We start from the raw sequence: 20659 nt of genomic DNA, 5'->3' as shown, positions 1-20659 counted from the left end.
GGAACTATATCAAGCTGAAAATCTTCTGTACAGCAAAGGACACCATCAACAGAACAAAAAGGCATCCTACAATATGGGAGGATATATTCATAAATGACATATCCAACAAGGGGTTGACATCCAAAATACATAAAGAGCTCATGCAACTCAACAAACAAAAAGCAACTAATCCAATTAAAAAATGGGCACAGGGTCCGAACAGACACTTCTCCAAAGAAGAAACTCAGATGGCCGACAGGCCCATGAAAAGATCCTCCACATGGCTAATCATCAGAGAAATGCAAATTAAAACCACAATGAGATATCACCTCACACCAGTTAGGACGCCACCATCCAAAACACAAACAACACATATTGGCGAGATTGTGGAGAAAGGGGAACCCTTCTACACTGCTAGTGGGAATGTAAACTAGTTCAACCATTGTGGAAAGCAGTATGGAGGTTCCTCAAAAAACTTAAAATAGAAATACCATTTGACCCTGGAATTCGTCTCCTAGGAATTTACCAAAAGAAAACAAGATTCCAGTTCAAAAAGACATATGCACGCCTATGTTTATTGCAGCACTATTTACAATAGCCAAGAAATGGAAGCAACCTAAATGTGGACAAAGAAGAGGTGGTACATATACACAATGGAATATTATTCAGCCATAAGAAGAAAACAAATCCTACCATTTGCAACAACAAGGATGGAGCTAGAGGGTATTATGGTGAGTGAAATAAGCCAGGTGGAGAAAGACAAGTACCAAATGATTTCCCTCCTTTGTGGAGAATAACAACAAAGCAAATCTGAAAGAACAAAACAGCAGCGACTCACAGACTCCAAGAAGCAACTAGGGGTTACCAAAGGGGAGGGGCGTGGGAGGGAGAAGAGGATTCAGGGATATTATGATTGGTGCACATGGTGTGTGTGGGGTCACGGAGAAACAATGTAGCTCAGAGAAGACAAGTAGGAACTCAGTGGCATGGTGCTACGCTGATGGACAGCGGCGGACAGTGGGGTACAGGGGGACTCAATAATACGGGTGAATGTAGTACCCACATTGTTTCTCTTGTGAAGTGTCTATCAACGATACCTTAATAAAAAAGAAAAAAAAAGTTCACATTATACCAATTGACTTTTATGAAAGACTTAAATGCTTTTCCTTTTCCTGTTTCTTTTTCGCTGTCTCACCAACGGGTCTTGTGCTACCTGGTGCCCGCAGCGGCCGCGCTAGTCGAGCTGGCTAGGGGGCCGCCGCAGCCAGGGGGGGGCCTGAGCCGCGAGCCCCGAGCTACCTGCCATTCGCGCGCCGTCTCCCGGCAACGGGAGCGCGCGCCGCCAGCGCACAATTCCCGCCAGCGCATAATGCACGCCCGCCTCTAGCCCCGGCGCGCTAGCGCAGGCAGGCAGTCTGGAGGAGAGAGCCGCGGAAGCCGCTCGCCCGCCAGACAGAGATCGCTCGTAGCTTCAAATGGGAGGAGTTTTGAGCAAGCTCCGCTCCCCGCAGCCCGCCCCCAATCCGGAAGCAAGGAGACGGCGCCCACCCGCGCGCCGGGCCTTCCTCGCAAGCCACCCCCGCCCCACAAGCCCCGCCCCGCCTTCCCCCTGGGCCCGCCGAGATCCCATTCAGCCCTCAGTCCCCAGTCGTTTCGTCGGGTCCCGTCGGAGGCCTTCCCACCGGTAAGACACGCTGACCCTCCCCAGACGGAGGACTTGACTTTGAAAGTTTTTTTTTCTTAAGTCCTCAGTGGGCTCTGTGCCGTTTTCACCTCTTCAAACACCTTGGTGAGCGTCCACCGTGTCCTGTCTCCCTTTAGCCTCTGCTATGGGATGTGCTGCCAGAACTGTTCCCTTCTTTCAGTTCTTTTTTTGGGGTCATTTTTCTATTCCTTTTATTTTTACTTTTTTATTTTTGGGGGGATCATTAGTGTACACTTACATGAGCAACATTGTGGTTACTAGACTCCCCCCATTATCAAGTCCCCCTCTCATACCCCATTACAGTCACTGTCCATCAGCGTAGTGAGATGCTATAGTCACTACTCGTCTTCTCTGTGTGCTATACTGCCCTCCCCGTGCCCACCCCCCTACATCATGTATGCTGATCCTAATGCCCCTTATTCCCCTTCTCCCTCCCTTCCCACCCACCCCTCCCAGTCCTTTTCCCTTTGGTATCTGTTAGTCCACTCTCGGGTTCTGCGAGTCTGCTGCTGTTTTGTGCCTTCAGTTTTTTTCTTTGTTCTTATGCTCCACAGATGAGTGAAATCATTGGATACTTGTATTTCTCTGCCTGGCATATTTCACTGAGCATAATGCCCTCTAGCCCTATCCATGTTGTTGCGAATCCTTCTTTCAGTTCTTAAAGCTCTGAACTTTAATACAGTATGGGTTTAGCAGAATACTTGGTAAATCACTTAAAATACACCTGCTTCAGGTGAGAATTCCATCTGTCTGTTTATTGCAGCACTATTTACAACAGCCAAGATAGGGAAGCAACGTAAGTGTCCATCAGTAGATAAATGGATAGAGAAGAGGTGGCACATATACAAAATGTTACACTATTCAGCCATAAGAAGAAAACAAACCCTACCATTTGCAACAACATGGATGGAGCTAGAAGGTATGATGGTCAGTGAAATAAGCCAGGTGGAGAAAGACAAGTACCAAATGATTTCCCTCCTTTGTGGCGAATAACAAAGCAAATCTGAAGGAACAAAACAGCAGCTGACTCACAGACTCCAAGAAGAGACTAGGGGTTACCAAAGGGGAGTGGCGTGGGAGGGAGAAGAGGATTCAGGGATATTATGATTGGTGCACATGGTGTGTGTGGGGTCACGGAGAAACAATGTAGCTCAGAGAAGACAAGTAGGAACTCAGTGGCATGGTGCTACGCTGATGGACAGCGGCGGACAGTGGGGTAGCGGAGGGAACTCGATAATACGGCTGAATGTAGCACCCACATTGTTTCTCTTGTGAAACCTTCAGAGCAGTGTATATCAACGATACCTTAATAAAAAAGAAAAAAAAAGTTCACATTATACCAACTGACTTTTATGAAAGACTTAAATGCTTTTTATTTTCCTTTTCCGGTTTCTTTTTCGCCATCTCGCCAATGGGTCTCGTGCTACCCGGTGCCCGCGGCGGCCGCGCTGGTCGAGCTGGCTGGGGAGCCGCCGCAGCCAGGGGGGCTCCTGAGCCGCGAGCCCCGAGCTGCCTGCCATTCGCGCGCCGTCTCCCGGCAACGGGAGCGCGCGCCGCCAGCGCACAATGCACGCCCGCCTCTAGCCCCTGCGCGCTAGCGCAGGCAGGCAGTTTGGAGGAGAGAGCCGCGGAAGCCGCTCGCCCGCCAGACAGAGATCGCTCGTAGCTTCAAATGGGAGGAGTTTTGAGCAAGCTCCGCCCCCTTCAGCCCGCCCCCAATCCGGAAGCAAGGAGACGGCGCCCACCAGCGCGCCCGGCCTTCCTCGCTAGCCCCGCCAGCCCCACAAGCCCCGCTCCGCCGGCCCCCTGGGCCCGCCGAGATCCCATTCAGCCCTCAGTCCCCACTCGTTTCCCCAGGTCCCCTCGAAGGCCTTCCCGCCGGTAAGACACGCTGACCCTCCCCAGACGGAGGACTTGACTTTGAAAGTTTTTTTTCTTCAGTCCTAAGTGGGCTCTGTGCTGTTTTCACCTCTTCAAACCCCTTGGTGCTCGTCCACCGTGTCCTGTCTCCCTTTAGCCTCTGCTATGAGATGTGCTGCCAGAACTGTTCCCTTCTTTCAGTTCTTTTTTTGGGGTCATTTTTCTATTCCTTTTATTTTTACTTTTTTATTTTTGGGGGGATCATTAGTGTACACTTACATGAGCAACATTGTGGTTACTAGACTCCCCCCATTATCAAGTCCCGCCCTCATACCCCATTACAGTCACTGTCCATCAGCGTAGTGAGACGCTATAGTCACTACTCGTCTTCTCTGTGTGCTATACAGCCCTCCCCGTGCCCACCCCCCTACATCATGTATGCTGATCCTAATGCCCCTTATTCCCCTTCTCCCTCCCTTCCCACCCATCCTTCCCAGTCCCTTTCTCTTTGGTAACTGTTAGTCCACTCTCAGGTTCTGTGAGTCTGCTGCTGTTTTGTGCCCTCAGTTTTTTCTTTGTTCTTATGCTCCACAGATGAGTGAAATCATTGGATACTTGTATTTCTCTGCCTGGCTTATTTCACTGAGCATAGTACCCTCTATCCCCATCCACGTTGTTGCAAATCCTTCTTTCAGTTCTTAAAGCTCTGAACTTTAATACAGTATGGGTTTAGTAGAATACTTGGTAAATCACTTAAAATATCCCTGCTTCAGGTGAGTCTACCTTCTGTCTGTAAAGTGTAGTACTCTAAAAGGTTTTGTTACTTTTTTATCTTTGGACCAAAAACTTCCTGGATGGATATAACTTGGCTGATAAAGATGATTAGATTAAAAAGACTTGTGTTTTCGTTTAGTCGCAGTTGAGTGATAACAACAAAATTCAAAACTTCGGTGACAACACTAGATCCTTGATAATTACATTTATCTGAAAAGGTGAACATTCAGGTTTTTAAAATGTTTGACTTTGGGTGTATATTTCTGATGACTTAGCATAACAGATTGAAGGATTCTTGTAAAATTTGTCCCTGCACGTCCTTACACACACTTTTCTTCCACTGTAGTTTTACTTGTGTGGGCAGTTTTTCAATTTCCCCCTCAAAGTTGTTGAATCCATTGCAGGGACAGCTGTCAAGTACCTGCCACTTTCTGCCCTTACGTGGAATGGGGAAAGTTGCCATAAAAATGCTGTGTTTTGTGTTGCTTAGAGGCTTAAGCTCTCTGGAAAATAACTGAACCCACATGGTTCTTAAGGAATTTAAACTTTCTGTCATTCTTCTAAGCTGCTTTGATTCCATAATGTGTCTCCCATTCTCCACAGGGTCTGTAGGACTTCACCACACCACTTTGGCATAACACGTCCAAGACGATACCCAGTCCAGCAGGGCCGGTATTCCTGTGTGCTTCCCACGCTGTGCCGGAATGGCGGTCACAGGAAGCGTGTGCTGTCTCGCGGTCATTCCAGAGTGGTGTGCAGGCCTTCGACAGTGAGGATCGCTCCTCCCGGGAGCAACCTGGCTCGTTTTCCAATGTAAGCATTGCTGGAGGAAAAGACTCCCAGTGTGTCCTCTTTATTCTCCTGCAGTTGTTCATCTGAGAGAATAACTAACTCAAAGGAAAGGAAGAAGCTCCTTATGTGAGGGAGAAATCTCAAGTTCCAGTTATTGAGCAGTTTTTTATTTTCTGGGTTTTTCCCAAGACTATAGCTTAACAGCTAAGGGTCATTTGTGTGAGTGTATAAATTACCCTTTTGCTTGTTGGATAGCTTCTGATTTCCAGCGCCTGAAGTTCATGCTATGTAGCATGATGATCAGAATATCTTAATGCTAGAATCCTGTTTTCTGTTACAGAGCAGTGTAGATCCCTAAGGCCCCAGACTCGTGGTCAAAGGAGGCTGTTCTGCTGGCCCTCGAATGTTGGAAGAGGAAGAAAAGGACAGTGGAGGAGGAGGAAGACCAAACATCTGCTGCTGGTCAGGAGGAGAAAAGAAGGTAACATGCCCTGCAGAGTACTCAACGTGCCTCCCACACGGGCTCCTGGGATTTGTTGAGAGAGAGATCACTCCCCAAAAGAATCAGAGGTCACCTCCTGTGTGTGAATGGCAGGTCCCCTTCTTTGGCTTTCATGGAAAAGCTTGGTAACAAGAGCTTTAATGCTATGCCTTTCATTAGGCACAGGTTACATACATTTTGTAATATACCTTTTCCATAAGTACTAGAGAAAAGCCAACAGTTACTGGCCACATCAGCTTCATACTTTTGATATAAATGTGTTAAATTTTATTTTGAGAGAATGCTGAAAGTCTTCCCCTTGTGGTGGTCAGTTATTTGGGTGACCATCAGCTTAGGTGTCATGTTTGTGCTGAAGGAAATACTTAGCAAAGAACAGTGAAGACTGGAGTATGGTAGCTTTATGAGAAATGAGAATAAAACCAGTTTCATTATTTGGTTTTTGAAAATGTAACGAAAATAGAGGAAGCAGTCTGTTTCCTCGATGGAAAGAGAGGAAGTTGATGGTGCTGAGTAAGCTGCAGAACTGCTTGTGGCTTTCCAAGGAGTCAGTTAAGAATTTTCTTGTAATTCAACCAATTCCAAGACCCACCATGTGCCAGAGCCTACTCCAGGTACTGTGGATAGAGCAGTGAGCTAGACAAAGGTCTCCTGGGACTTGGGTAATCAATGAAACAGGGTAATTATAGATTGTAAGTATATAAAGATTTTTAAGAAGCAGTGCTATAAAAGGGCCATGAGAAAGGGGGAGCTCTGTATATAAGGTGGTCAAGGAAACATGCTCTGAGGAGACAGTGGGCCGTACATTTGAGAAATAGAACCATTGTCCTCATCAGTTACACCAGGTTAGCCATAACCTGCAGGTTCACAGCTGGCCATCTTTGATACTGTAGATGGCAACATTAGGTAAGGAAATACTAATAAATGCAAGTGTGTTCATTGGAAGATTGATTGGAAGTAACGTTGGAAGATCAGGTAATGAATACTAGGGATATGCTTTACAAGGGAGCAGTCTGAGCTCATGGCAGCCAACTAAGCAGGAGTGGCAGAGGGAGATGGTGTGTTGGAGGTCAGAGAGAAAATAACTATTCTTATGGTCAAAACAGGTTTCTCATGTTCTCCAGGTTGGTAATTTGTCTAGACCCCAGTGAGCCTATAACTGAGGGCTCTGTGTTGTCTTTCCCGTAATTGGAATAAGCAGTGATTATGTGCACCATGCGCAGGCCCTTATCTGTGACCTGTGAAGTTCTTCTCTTCCAGACTGAACTAAGTGAGAACACTGGGGGATGTGTGTAGGTGGGTGGCTAAAGTGTTTTTTTGTCTTTAGTTTACAGATGGTAGGATATTAAATTTGTGATTGCAGTGCTTTGGTGAGAAGTTAGCAAATAATCAGTACACCTGAATAGTTCAAAAGGTCTTGATGCATTTTTATACTTTTCTTATTAGATTAGGACAGTCCTAGAATAAATTGACCTTCCTGAATCTTTGAGATCTGAGGCAACCTTTTCTTGTCTAGCATGAACCTATGTTCTGTAGAAAGAGTTACGATCCCAGGAATATGAGAGTATGCTTTAAAGGAGAGGTCGTATCATCTAACTGAGGGTTTGTGATTTGTCACAGGTGCCATGACAGCAGTGGGAGTGGCCATTCAGCTTTGAAGCCCGAGGTGGCCAATGGAGTCCCTGCTGCTTTTGTGCCTGAGTAAGTGAGAATCCATCTGGGTGGGGTTTCCTGTTTGGGAAAGTGTCATTATCAGACTTATTGACCTGTAAGTTTTCCTCTTTGAAGTCAGAGAGGAACATTTTGAGTAACTTGCCACAATAACTATTTTGTCTAATTCCTTTTACTATTTTTCTTTAATATGCATAAGCTATGCTAAGGCTAAGAGGGTTTGTAGATACACTGAATAACCAAGTATGTAACAAAAAGATCACAAGGTTTGTGCAATGGATAGAATGCAGCAGTACGAAATTTAAGAAAAATGTGAGATTTCTGCCTTTTAGCTTAATTATATTTGAGGAAGAATTGGCTGGGAGGGAAAAAGGCTGGAAATGTGTGTGAAAAGGCTTGGGGTAAGTTACGTTTTTAAATTGAGTCAGCACTATGATATGGCTGCTAAAAAAGCTTAACATGCTCCTCCTCTGGGCTGATAGCAGAACAAAGACCAGGAGGAGGCAGGTCAGTGGTGGTCCTGAATGCCTTAGTCCTGCTGTCCGCGGAGTGCTGCTGGTTGGCTGTGCTGCCCTGCAAGAGGAGGCAGACACAAACCGAAATTCACTGCGAGAGAGTGAAGCAACTCAAGATGTCACGGGGTGGTGGTGGGTGAGGGGGTTCTAAAGGTACACAAGCACTAGCCCAGAGGAGAAAAACCTCAGGGGTGTAAAGAAATGAGGGAGGGAAGGATAATGGCCTGCAAAAATCTGAAGGACTATCACATGAAAGGAGGACAATTGGCTTGACTTGGCTCCAGATGGGATCCATAGGTGAAGTAAGTGAAAGAGAAAGTATGTTTGCATCTAGTGCAGGGATAAACTGCTCTGTGGTTGACATTCATCAGCCAGGAGACAGTGAGCTGTCTGTGCTGTCACAAAGGTTGGATGACTATTTCACAGGAAAGATGTTTAGGGAATTTCTGTTTCAGTTTGAATCTTAGAAAAAGTGGTTGGTTCCTCCTAATCGTTTTTGAACACCTTTATTGAGGTATAATTGACATAAATAAACTGTGCCTCTTTGAAGTGTACCATTTGTTCAACTTTGACATGTATCCTTATCAGAATTATTGTCCTATAAATTTTCCTCTTTGAAATCAGAGAGGAACATTTTGAGTAACTTGCCACAATAACTATTTTGTCTAAATTTCACACCCACAAAACCAGCACCACAGTCAAGATAATGAACATCACCATCACTGCCAGAAGTTTCCCCATGCCCCGTGGTGAAGCCTTAAAATCTCCCTCTCATTCTGTCCCTGTTGCCAGGCATCCATTGGTCCCCATTCTGTCACTACAGATTTGTGTGCGTTTCCTAGAGTATATATAAGTAGAATCATACATTTAATTTTTTAAATACTGAGCTTTCCCTTTCTGACTTTGTGAGACATGTTTAGATGAATTAACAGTAAAATTAACAACATTATCCTTTTCCATTGCGTTAGAACGATTTTGTGATGGTGGATGAAGCCTTAAAACAATGTTGGTGCCTTTCAGTAGCACATCTGTGTTTTCCCCTTTTATTTCCCTGTTAGGCCTGGGCCTCTGAAGAGAGACCTCAGTTCCCAGAGCTCAGATGGTGAACTGCATAAGAGACCCTGCTCCTCTGCTGTGAGCTGCTCGAAGGGCACGTGCGCATGTGGCATCCGTATGTCCAGCCGCAATGCCATTACCAGTTCCTACACTTCTACTGGAGGCATCTCTCAGGTACACGCACCTGGTGGTGTGGCAGAATTGGGTTCTTTGCATTTATTAGTTGATTGTGCAGTGTTTTCTAGCCACCTTCTGTCAGATGCTGAGGTCACCTCTAAGCTAACAGCAGTTACCAACCCTTGAATGATCGCTATGGACCAGTGGAACAAACTAGAAAGCCCAGAATGCCTATGTGGAAACCTGATACAAGACAGAGCCATTATTATAGATAAATAGACAGAGGATGAGTAATTCAAAAAACGGTACTAATTTGATTAAAAAGGTAGATTGAGTCTGAATTGCATTGGGTCATAAATTCATCCTCTAGGCACTGGGAATTTAATGAAAGTTTAAAAAATAAGTGGTTATAATTATTTTTAGAAAGGATGTGTAGACTGGAGAACAGAACAAGTTTTGCTACCAGAATGACTTGAGTTCAAATCTTGGCTTTGGCACTTAGTAGCTATAGACTCTTAGGCAGGTAAATGACTTAAACTCTCTTTTTCTCATCTCTAATGGATTGTTATAAAGATTGAAGGTAATGTTTGAAAAGCACCCATTACAGTGCTTGTCAGTAAGCAGGCACCCAATATATAGGAGCTGGAAAAAAAGTAACACATGCGTGAAGGAGGTTTTTGAGAGGAGAAAGAATTTGACATAAGTTTTCATCCATACAGGAGGCTCTTAGAGTAATATAAATGGCACATTAATGATAAATGACAAATACAGGAGATGAAGGCCCCGGGCAAGCAGTTATGGCAATGCAGAGCATAATAGTATGAAGCTTTACCTGGATCTATTCTGCACTAGGCCCTCTGCTGAGCACTGTACACACATTTCCTCAATCAGTGATCACAACAGACCTGACATACATAGTCATTGCCCCTTCTTACAATTTTATGTCAAATGTCATACATACACAAAAGGAAAGAAAAATATCATAATGATCCTCCATGTGGCTCCAGCAGTTAACAGTGTTTTGTCAGTCTTGATCCATCAACAACTACCCAAATTGGTTTTCCTCTTGTGTTTTAAAGTACAAACACGTTGTTTCACCTGTAGGTACTTCAGTGTATTTTAAAAACTTTTTGAACATTAATAACCACAATGCCTCTATTCCTCTGAGTAATAATAACTTAATGTTAGTTATTATCGCCCCAATTTGCCCTTCTTACCCTCCCTGTCTTATTACAGTTACTTTGAATCAGGGACCAAAAATCAACTCATTGTGTTTGGTTCACATGTTTCTTAGACTCTTTTTTTTTGAGCATTAAAGGTATTCAATTAATATGTGTAACAAAAAATCTGAAGGTAAGGTTGTACACTTATGGAAATAATGATTTTGACCTACTTCATAAGATAGTTGTGAGGCAGTACATGTAAAGTGTTCATGCGTCTACACTGTGCATAGTAAGCATTCAAGAAGTGCCGCCAAAGTAAGTACCGAAATTTACATTTCAGGGGACTTAATTCACACTCAGAGCTTCAGACTTAGCATTATACAAGGTTGTATCTGATGGCCTAACAAGCAGACATGCTAAAAATAATCAACTTTTTAACAGGCCTGGGCGGAGCGATGATGCTCAGAGCTGGGCGCCAGGGGCGGGGCGCCGGGACGGTGGGGGTGGGTGGGGCGAGGGACGCGCCCTCCGCCGCCCGTCGGTCCCCCGGGGGCTGGGCTCGCGTTCCCACGGCCCGCCACGCAGGCGCGCGGGAAGCCACCCCCGCGTCACGGGCAGCTGCGGGGTCGACCGCGGGAGGCTCGCGTGCACCGGGGCTTCCGCCTCCCCGGGCGCGCTGCTCAGACCGGCCGGCCCGGCGAGCTCCCCGCGGTGGCAGAACCCCTCTGCGGACCTGGGGCGCGCCAGACACAGCCCCGGGGTGCGCGGGCCCCGCCAGGATGCCGCCTATCCCGGGTGCCTGGCCCTGGCTCCCAGCGCCTCGGCCCGCCCGAGGAGCAGCAGGTGGCAGGTCGCCGTCCTCACAGCGCGGCCTCCCCGGGCGCTCCGGGCCCGCGCGGCGGGCGCCCCCTGGCGGCCTCCAGCTGTCAGGCTTCCCTCGCGGTCTGTCCCCGGGGCTGCTGCCGCCGCCGCCACCGCAGGCGCGGAGCACGTGGGCTGGGGCGGCGGCCGCGCGCGCCCTCCCCCGCAGCGGGGACGTCAGGCCTCTCTTAGACTCAATCAACGGTACTACTACTACGCGTTTTCTTACTTTTGAAAAGTCTGAGTCATTATGTTCTATAGAATTTACTACATTCTGGATTTTGTTTTCGTCATGGTGCCATTTTGACAAGTACTCTATCCCTATTTTCCCTGTAAATGGGCAGTTGGCTCCTGAGGTTTGATGAGTTTCAAGTTCAGTGATTTGGGCAGAGGTGCTGCTGTGCTCTTCTGATCGCATCACATCGGGAGCACGTGCTGTGTGGTTGCCTCCCACTGGGCTCAGGTGTCAGTCTGATCCTTCACTTTATTGTTCCTATGAGCTTTTCACCTGCTGATTTTAGCGGCCATTTTTCGCCTTTGTCTATGTCCATTGTGGCAAAATGGTGATGTTCCAATTCTGTCCTTCCCTCTGCATTGCATTTGTTAACTGAAGGTCTGTGTAATTCTAGATAGAAGAACAAACCCTATCTACTGGAGTGGCAGGATAATAAGCCGGCACTGATGCCTAGTTAACTCCAAAGGTGACCAGTATGATTCTTGCTGTGTTATCTTTATGAACTGATGATATTTTATAAACATTTCATGATCCTCAGTATCTTGATGATATTTTATAAACATTTAATGATCCCCAGAAAGAGTGTAGCTGCTCTTTCTGATGCAACTTTTCCAGCTTTGGCCAATGACAACCCTTTCAAACACTGGCATTTGACTCACTTTTCAGAAGCCCCACTTCACAAAGAAATGATTTTTTAGTCACTTGAAAAGGAGGCTTTATATACAGTGATGGATTAGAGCCACAGAATTATGTTGAAGGTCAGATCCTATGTTATTCCCAAGGGTCAGTCACGTGACTTGTGTTTGGCTTTTAGCTCTGGAAGAGGCGTCCCAGTGCCTCACCCTTCTCCAGCCCAGCCTCCTCCTGCTCACAGACACCAGAGTGTCCAGAAAAGAAGATGAGGTAATCGGTGATTTGCTGTGTGGATTAATGAGAGGGTGGGAAAGGAGGGAAATTTACTTGGCTCTTAGGCTTTCTGAGACTCTGATTTGGAGAATCAAAATGGTTCACATCTAAAGGGCAGAGACGGTGCCGCCCTGAATCGCTCTTGTCTCTTGCAGTCGTCACACAGTGTGACCACACCGGCCTCTGCTTCCCCTCATGCTGCAGCGTGAGGGGCTGGGGCATAAGGGGAAGGGCTTGCATGGGACAGAGTGAACAGAGTGACTGATGGGGGTGCGCAGCAGGCTTCACATTCTAGACCCCAGCTGACCCCCTAGGTGCCTGACTAGAATGCTGCTTTCTTAGAGACAGAGGTGTGACTAGGACTCTCAGAAACTTGGCAGGTTGTATGTAAGGTTCTGAAGATTGTTTTCTGCTTGTTTTAAGACAAAGGTGTCTATGGCTTCTGTGAACTGCCTCCCTTCATTTCTTTAGGAATTTTCTTTGCTTCTTTTTGTTGTCTTGACACACTGAGATCTTAGTCATGGTTGTTCTAGACTTTGGTCAGTTGGTAGTTAGGAGGGTGTAAGAAGTTATCCAGTGCTTTTCTAAACTTAATTGTGCCTCTTCCTCCTACAGAGAAGAGGACGGTCCTCAGGGATCTGGCTCTTCCGCTCCGCCGGTAAACAAGGAGTCCCAGGGAGAACAGAGTAAGTTGATGAACGCGTGGCATGTGTTGGTGGTATTGTATGGAGGGCGCATAGACCACAACCCACTGGAAACACATACTGAGCCTTGATTTGTGTGGGGCTTGGTAGTTACAGAGAGAGATGTTCCTGTCCTTCGGGGTTTATGGTCTGGTAAGGGAGAAAGGTTGCCCAGACTCATATAGCATAACCCAGGCCACCTGGGGGGTTTGGGGTAAGGTAAGCCTAGGTGGGGGAATCCGAGCAGACCAGGCAATTTCTGTCCAGTAAGCAACCATGTGCACGCATTTAGAGCAATGATCATTTCACGTCGTCTTGACTGTTAGAAATAATCTTGCCAACACCATCCAAGCACCCAAACCATAGAAGATAGAATCTCAGAGACACCTAGTGAAAGTTCAGTATTAAAAACTAGGCTGGATAGACAAACCTCTCCATTTCTGGAAGAGAGCAGGAAGAAAGTAAGTCTGATACTTTATTTGCAGATACAACCACATGTAGGGAGAAAGTGTGGGTGACTTCAGAGAGAGGAGTGCCCTGAAAGGTTGGGAAGAGTTGAAGTTATGCACTTAGGAAGTGCAGGTGACCTCAGAGAGAGGAGTGCAGCACCGTGAAAGGCTGAAAAGAGGGAGTTTAAAGTTAAAAGGTTCCACAATTAGAAAGTGCTGGTGACCTCACATAGGAGCACAGTGAAAGTTTGGGGGCTCCCTCTTTTAAGGATTTTTCAGGAATGTGACAGAGGGCTAGGGTGTGGGCTTGTTAAGTGGTCTCAAGTATCTTTGATGAGACATTAAGTTACTCATCAGTCCTCTAAGTAATTCTGCAAAATTAGCTTATCAAGACTGCCTTTCCTCGAAAGTGGGCAGAGTTATTTGTTTGCTAAAGAGTATGTTAAGAATCTTTCTTGTGAAACCTGCTAGTTTTTTTTAAAATACAATTTTGGCTTTAAGGTGGGATCTCCCTGTCTTTACTTTGCTGTTTATAGGTGGGCCTTTTAGCAGGCTAGAGTAAATCATACAGTGGTCTAATGGACACAATGAAGACATGGGCTGTGCTCAGACACTTTTATCTGGGGAATATTCAAACCTTCAAGGCCAAGTTTCTCTTGACCTTTTGAGCTTTAACTGATTAACTCACTAACTCTGAATCTTTTCTGGATTTCTGGATTTAACTGGTTAACCGAGTCCTTTCTAGGGGGCTTTGCTGACCCTGTACTCTTTCCACCCGACTCATATGTATTTCCCTGCCTAACAGCCACGCCCATGGCCCGTTCGCCCCTGCAGACACCTGGCCTTCTGGGCTCTCTTGGCTCTTCACAGTCAGGGCCGCTCCCCGGCCCCTCCCCAGACTCCAGATCCACAGCCTCTTTCTTGGGGCTGACCCCTGCCTCTCCCGCAAAACAAGCCAGTGACGCCACCAAGTCACTTCCAGCCTCTCAGGCTGAGACATCTGCCAAACCCCAGGCCCCGCCTGCCCCGGGCCCCACCCTGAAGCCCAGTGTTCTCTTTGGAACGCTGGGCAGACCACCTGCTAACCTTTCTGCCTCGGCAGTTCCTGCTGTGTCTTCAGCACATCCCATGTTCAAGCCCGTCTTTGTGGCTCCATCTAAAAGTGGGAAGGAGGGTCCTGTGCCATCCAGCCATTCCCAAGTCACAACGGAGGCATCTTCCAGCTCTGTGAACACCCCGACTACCAGCAGACTGCCCCTCCCTTTCAGTCCTGTTTTTAGCAGCACAGGGCTACCTACATCTTTGCCCTTGTCAACTCCTTCCTCCTTCAGTCAGACAACTACTTCAGGCACTAGCACGAATGCCCCTCTGTTCCCTTGCCGGGCCAGTGTCAGCGCCCCCTCCGCAGCGGCTTGGGGGACCACCACAGGCACAGCCGCAGACTCCGCCCAGAAGCCTGTCTTTGGCTCTGGTGTGAGCGATGTGACCAACACTGTGAGCAGCATGACCAGCCCCACTGCTTCCACTGCCCAGCCTGTCCTCTTTGGGTCCCCCCTTGCCTCTGCTGCCAGTTCTGCCCAGCCATGGGCTCCATACTCCAGTTTGGCAGGCTCTGGCCACGCCTGCTCCAACAACAGCCATCACCTTCAGCCAGTCCCTGCCCGGCGCCATCCAGACAGCTGCTAGCAGCAGCACAGCCAGTTTCGGTGACTTCAGTGGCACCCTCACGACCTCCGCCCCCATCGCCCCGAGCCAGCCTGCACTGACATTTAGCAGACGTACCACCCCAGTCTTCAACATTCCCTTTAGTTCCGGCACCAGGCCCCCCATCCCATCCTATCCCGGAGTCACCCCACAGCACACGTTCGGAGCCACTGACAGACAGCAGTTGTGGACTGCCAGCCAGCACTGGCCCCCAGCTTCGGCAGCTCCTTTCCTTTCGGAAGCCCAGCCAGCCTTTGGCAGCACTGTGTGGTCAGGTTTTCGTGGGTTGAAACCCGCAGCCCCTCTTTTTGGCACCATCTCCAGCAGCCAGACAGCCTTTGGCAGCACCACAGCTGTTTCCTCAAATTTTTTTATTTTGTGGTATCATTAATCTACAATTACTTGAGGAACATTATGTTTACTAGACTCCCCCCTTCACCAAGTCCCCCCCCACATACCCCATTAGTCACTGTTCATCAGCGTAGTAAGATGCTGCAAAATCACTACTTGTCTACTATGTGTTGCACAGCACTCCCCATGCCCCCCCGACATTATACATGTTAATCATAAGGCCCCCTTTCTTCTTCCACCCCCTTCTCCCTCCCTTTCCACCTATCTTCCCCAGTCCCTTTCTATTTGGTAACTGTTGTCCTTTCTTGGGTTCTGTGATTCTGCTGCTGTTTTGTTCCTTCTGGTTTTCCTTTGTTCTTATACTCCCGAGATGAGTGAAATCATTTGGTACTTGTCTTTCTCCACCTGGCTTATTTCACTGACCATAATACCCTGTAGCTCTATCCATGTTGTTGCACATGGTAGGATTTGTTTTCTTCTTATGGCTGAATAATATTCCATTGTGTATATGCACCACATCTTCTTTATCCATTCATCTACTGATGGACACTTAGGTTGCTTCCATTTCTTGGCTATTGTAAATAGTGCTGCGATAAACATAGGGGTGCATCTGTCTTTTTAAAATTGGGCTGCTGCATTCTTAGGGTAAATTCCTAGAGGTGGTATTCCTGGGTCAAATGGTATTTCTATTTTGAATTTTTTGAGGAACCTCCATACTGCTTTCCACAGTGATTGAAATAAATCACATTCCCACCAGCAGGGGAGGAGGGTTCCCCTTTCTCCGAATCCTCGCCAGCATGTGTTGTTGTTTGTCTTTTGGATGGTGGCAATCCTTACTGGTGTGAGGTGATATCTCATTGTGGTTTTAATTTGCATTTCTCTGATGACTAGCGATGTGGAGCATCTTTTCACGTGTCTGTTGGCCATCTGAATTTCTTATTTGGAGAACTGTCTGTTCAGCTCCTCTGCCCATTTTTTAATTGGATTATTTGCTTTTTGTTTGTTGAGGTGTGTGAGCTCTTTATACATTGTTGATGTCAACCCTTTATTAGATCTGTCATTTATGAATATATTCTCCCATTCTATAGGATGCCTTTTTGTTCTATTGATGGTGTCTTTCCCTGTACAGAAGCTTTTCAGCTTGATATAGTCCTATTTGTTCATTTTTGCTTTCGTTTCCCTTGCTGGGGGAGATACGTTCATGAAGAAGTCACTCATGTTCATGTCCAAGAGATTTTTGCTTATGTTTATTCTAAGAGTTTTATGGCTTCATGGCTTACATGCAGGTCTTTGATCCATATCAAATATACTTTTGTGTATAGGGTTAGACAATGATCCTCATTTCCTCCTCTTTTGCAGCCACCACCTCGGACTTTGGAGCTACGACCCAGACCAACAGCAGCGGTGGCAGCACAACCTCATCACACGTCACATCTGGGGTGTCAGCAGGCCCCGCTGCCAGTGGGGACTTTGGGATGAGCATGTCAGCCCCCCACAGCAGCTCCACCACTAGTGCATTCAACTTTGTGGCAGGACGGAGTGGGAGAACTGGTGGCACGGCCCATTTCTGGGGATGCCTGAGTGAGAACTCCCTTGGTGCTGGCCAGAGCACACTGTTTGCCATCTACGTGGCCAGCACACCTCAGAACACGTCTGTGCTTGCAGGTGAGATGTGGAATGGGCTCAGTCTGCAGAGCCAAGTGCTGTTTTAAGTGCCAACATAGTCTACACTCCTGGAGCCCTACGCTGTGGTGAAGAGACAGATGTTATCTGTAAACAGCGTCAGGTAGCAGTGTAACTCATGACAGGAGGAGCTATTAGGTAGGCAGTGGGAGCCTTTCTGAGACAATAGGAAACTGAGGCCATGGCTGTAGTTCCAGAGTTGGGAGCAGGGACAACGGCTGGGGGTGAGGGCATTCCAGGCACAGGAGCAAAGGCCCGAAGTCAGAGATGAGCTTATGTTTTCATGAGCAGAGAAGAACCAGGTGTGGCTAGAGGTTTAAAAAGGAAAGTGGGATAAAATGACGTTAAGAGACAGGCAGTAAGGAAGATCATTCAAGGCCTTTTAAAATGTTTTTTATTTTTTGGTCTTAATCTGCAATTAGATGAATAACATTATGTTTATTAGGCTTCCCCCTTCAACAAGTCCCCCCCACGAACCCTATTATAGTCACTGTCCATAAGTGTAGTAAGATGCTGTAGAATCACCCCTTGTCTTCTCTGTGTTGCCCAGCCCTCACTTTGCCCCCCGACCACATTGTATATGCAATTTATAATGCCCCCTTTCTTTTTTTTCCCCTTATCCCTCCCTTCTAACCCATCCTGCTCAGTCCCTTTCCCTTTAGTCCATTTCAATAGGTAGTCCATTCTTGGGTTCTATGATGCTGCTGCTCTTTTGTTCCTCCAGTTTTTCTTTGTTCCTATACTCCAGAGATGAGTGAAATCACTTGGTGCTTGTCTTTCTCTGTCTGGCTTCACTGAGCATCATATCCTCCAGCTCCATACCTATTGTTGAAAGTGGTAGGATCTGTTTTCTTCTCTTGGCTGAATAATACTCCATTGTGTACATGTACCACATCTTCTTTATTCATTCATCTACTGATGAACATTCAGGTTGCTCCCATTTCTTGGCGATTGTAAATAGTGCTCAGAAAAACATAGGGGTGATTCTGTTCTTTTCAAAATGGACTGCTGTATTCTCAGGGTAAATTCCTACGAGCGGTATTCCAGGGTCAAACGGTATTTCTGTTCTGAGCTTTTTGAGAAACCTCCATATTGCTTTCCACAATGCTTGAACGAATTTACATTCCCACCAACAGTGTAGGAGGGTTCCCCTCTCTCCACAACCTTGCCAACATTGGTTGTGGTTTGTCTTTTGGATGGTGGCGATCCTTACTGGTGTGAGGTGATATATCACTGTGGTTTTAATTTTCATTTCTCTGATGACAAGTGATGTGGTACATCTTTTCATGTGTCTATTGGCCACCTGAATTTCTTCTTTGGAGAACTCCCTGTTCAGCTCCCCTTCCCACATTTTTATTGGAATATTTGCACTTTGTTTGTTAAGGTGTGTTAGCTCTTGATATATTTTGGATGTCAACCCTTTATTGGATCTGTCATTTATGAATGTATTCTCCCACGCTATAGGATGCCCCTTTCTTCTGTTGATGGTGGCCTTACCTGTACAGAAGCTCTTAAGTTTGACATAGTCCCATTTGTTCATTTTTCCTTTCTTTCCCTGGAGAGATATATTCACGAAGAAGTCGCTCTTGTTTATGTCCAAGATATTTTCGCCTGTCTTTCTCTAAGAGGTTTATGGTTTCTTGGCTTACATTCGCGCATTTGATCAGTTTTGAATATACTTTTGTGTATGGGGTTAGACAATGATCCATGTTTTCTCCTTTTTGCAGCCATCACCTCCAGCTTTGGAGCTGTGACCCAACACACCAGCTGTGGGACCAGTACATCCGGGTTTGGCAACACCATCTCAGCGCCCTTCACATCTATGGTGTCAGCAGGCCCCACTGGCAGTGGGGGCTTTGGGACAGGCATGCCTGCCCCCCACAGCAGCCCTACCACCGGGGCACTTGGCGTTGGGTCAGTGCAGAGTGGGAGAACTGGTCCCAAGAACTCCTTTTGGGGAGCCTTAAAACCGAGCTCCCTGGGTGCAGCTGGCCAGAGCACACCAACTGCTTTCCCTGTGGCCAGCACGCCTCAGAACACTCCTGGGTTTGCAGGTGAGTTTTGGAATGGGTTCGGTCTGCAGTGCCAGGCGCTGTCTTGAGTGCTGACACAGTCTCCGCTTTCGGAGCCGTATGCTGTGGTGAAGATTTAGACGTTATCACAAAAGTTATCTGTGAACAGCTTCAGGTAGCAGTGTAACTCATCACCGGAGGAGTTATTTAGGAATTCAGCGGCAGCCTTTCTGGGACAATAGCAAACTGAGTCCATGGCTGCAGTTCCAGATTTGGGAGCAGGGGCAGCGGTGGGCGGTGAGGACTTTACAGCCACAGGAGCAAAGACCCAAAGGCAGAGATGAGCTTATATTTTCGTGAGCAGAGAAGAGCCAGGTGGGGCTAGAGGGTATAAAGGAATGTGGGATAAACTGACATGAAGAGAGAGACAGAAAGGAAGATCTTTCACGGCCTTTTAAAGTGATTTTTTTTCTTGGTATCTATCTACAGTTACCTTAAGAACATTATATTTATTTGACTTTCCTCTTCACCAAGTACCCCGCACAAACCCCATTAGGGTCACTGTCCTTCAGCTTAGTAACATGCTGTAGAATCACTGCTTGTCTTCTGTGTGTAGCCCAGTCATCCCCGTTCCGCCCCACATTATACATGCTAATCATAATGCCCCCTTTCTTTTTCCCTGCCCTTATCCCTCCCTTCCCACCCATCCTCCTCAGTCCCTTTGTCTTTGGTATCTGTTAGTCCATTCTTGGGTTCTGTGATTCTGCTGCTGTTTTGTTCCTTCAGTTTTTCCTTTGCTCTTATACTCCCGAGATGAATGAAATCATTTGGTACTTGTCTTTCTCCGCCTCGTGTATTTCACTGAGCATAATCCCCCCACGCTCCAACCATGTTGTTGCAAATGGTAGGATTCATTTTCTTCTTATGGCTGAATTATATTCCATTTGCATACATTCATCTACTGTTGGACACGTAGGTTGTTTCCATTTCTTGGCTGTTGTAAGTAGTGCTGCGATAAACATAGGGGTACATGTGTCTTTTTCAAAATTAGGCTGCTGTATTCTCAGGGTAAATTCCTAGGAGCGCTATTCCTGGGTCAAATGGTATTTCTGTTTTGAGCTTTTTGAGGAACCTCCACATTGCTTTCCACAATGTTTGAACGAATTTACATTCCCACCAACAGTGTAGGAGGGTTCCCCTCTCTCCACAACCTTGCCAACATTTGTTGTGGTTTGTCTTTTCGATGGTGGCGATCCTTACTGGTGTGAGGTGATATCTCACTGTGGTTTTAATTTTCATTTCTCTGATGACAAGTGGTGTGGTGCATCTTTTCATGTATCTGTTGGCCACCTGAATTTCTTCTTTGGAGAACTCCCTGTTCAGCTCCCCTGCTCACATTTTTATTGGAATATTTGCACTTTATTTGTTGAGGTGTGTTAGCTCTTGATATATTTTGGATGTCAACCCTTTATTGGATCTGTCATTTATGAATATATTCTCCCATGCTGTAGGATGCCCTTTTCTTCTGTTGATGGTGCCCTTACCTGTACAGAAGCTCTTAAGCTTGACATAGTCCTATTTGTTCATTTTTCCTTTCTTTCCCTGGAGAGATATGTTCACGAAGAAGTCGCTCTTGTTTATGTC

At 46.6% G+C, this 20659-nt stretch overlaps 1 protein-coding gene across 1 annotated transcript; it reads left to right on the top strand.

Moving 5' to 3' along the window:
- Window positions 1-1276: 1276 nt before the first annotated feature.
- Window positions 1277-18993, top strand: LOC130679252 (nuclear envelope pore membrane protein POM 121-like; the record flags this gene model as incomplete). The annotated part of the gene is made up of 9 exons (XM_057487877.1): window positions 1277-1663; window positions 4922-5087; window positions 5470-5591; window positions 7230-7310; window positions 8854-9025; window positions 12042-12130; window positions 12749-12819; window positions 16680-16985; window positions 18731-18993. Coding segments are annotated over exons 1-9 (1479 nt in total), but the record flags the coding sequence as incomplete, so codon positions are not given.
- Between the last annotated feature and the right edge of the window lie 1666 nt (window positions 18994-20659).

The sequence above is a fragment of the Manis pentadactyla genome, chromosome 10 (genome assembly GCF_030020395.1).
Source record: "Manis pentadactyla isolate mManPen7 chromosome 10, mManPen7.hap1, whole genome shotgun sequence".
NCBI lineage: Eukaryota > Metazoa > Chordata > Mammalia > Pholidota > Manidae > Manis > Manis pentadactyla.
This window is presented reverse-complemented; position numbering and strand designations above follow the sequence as displayed.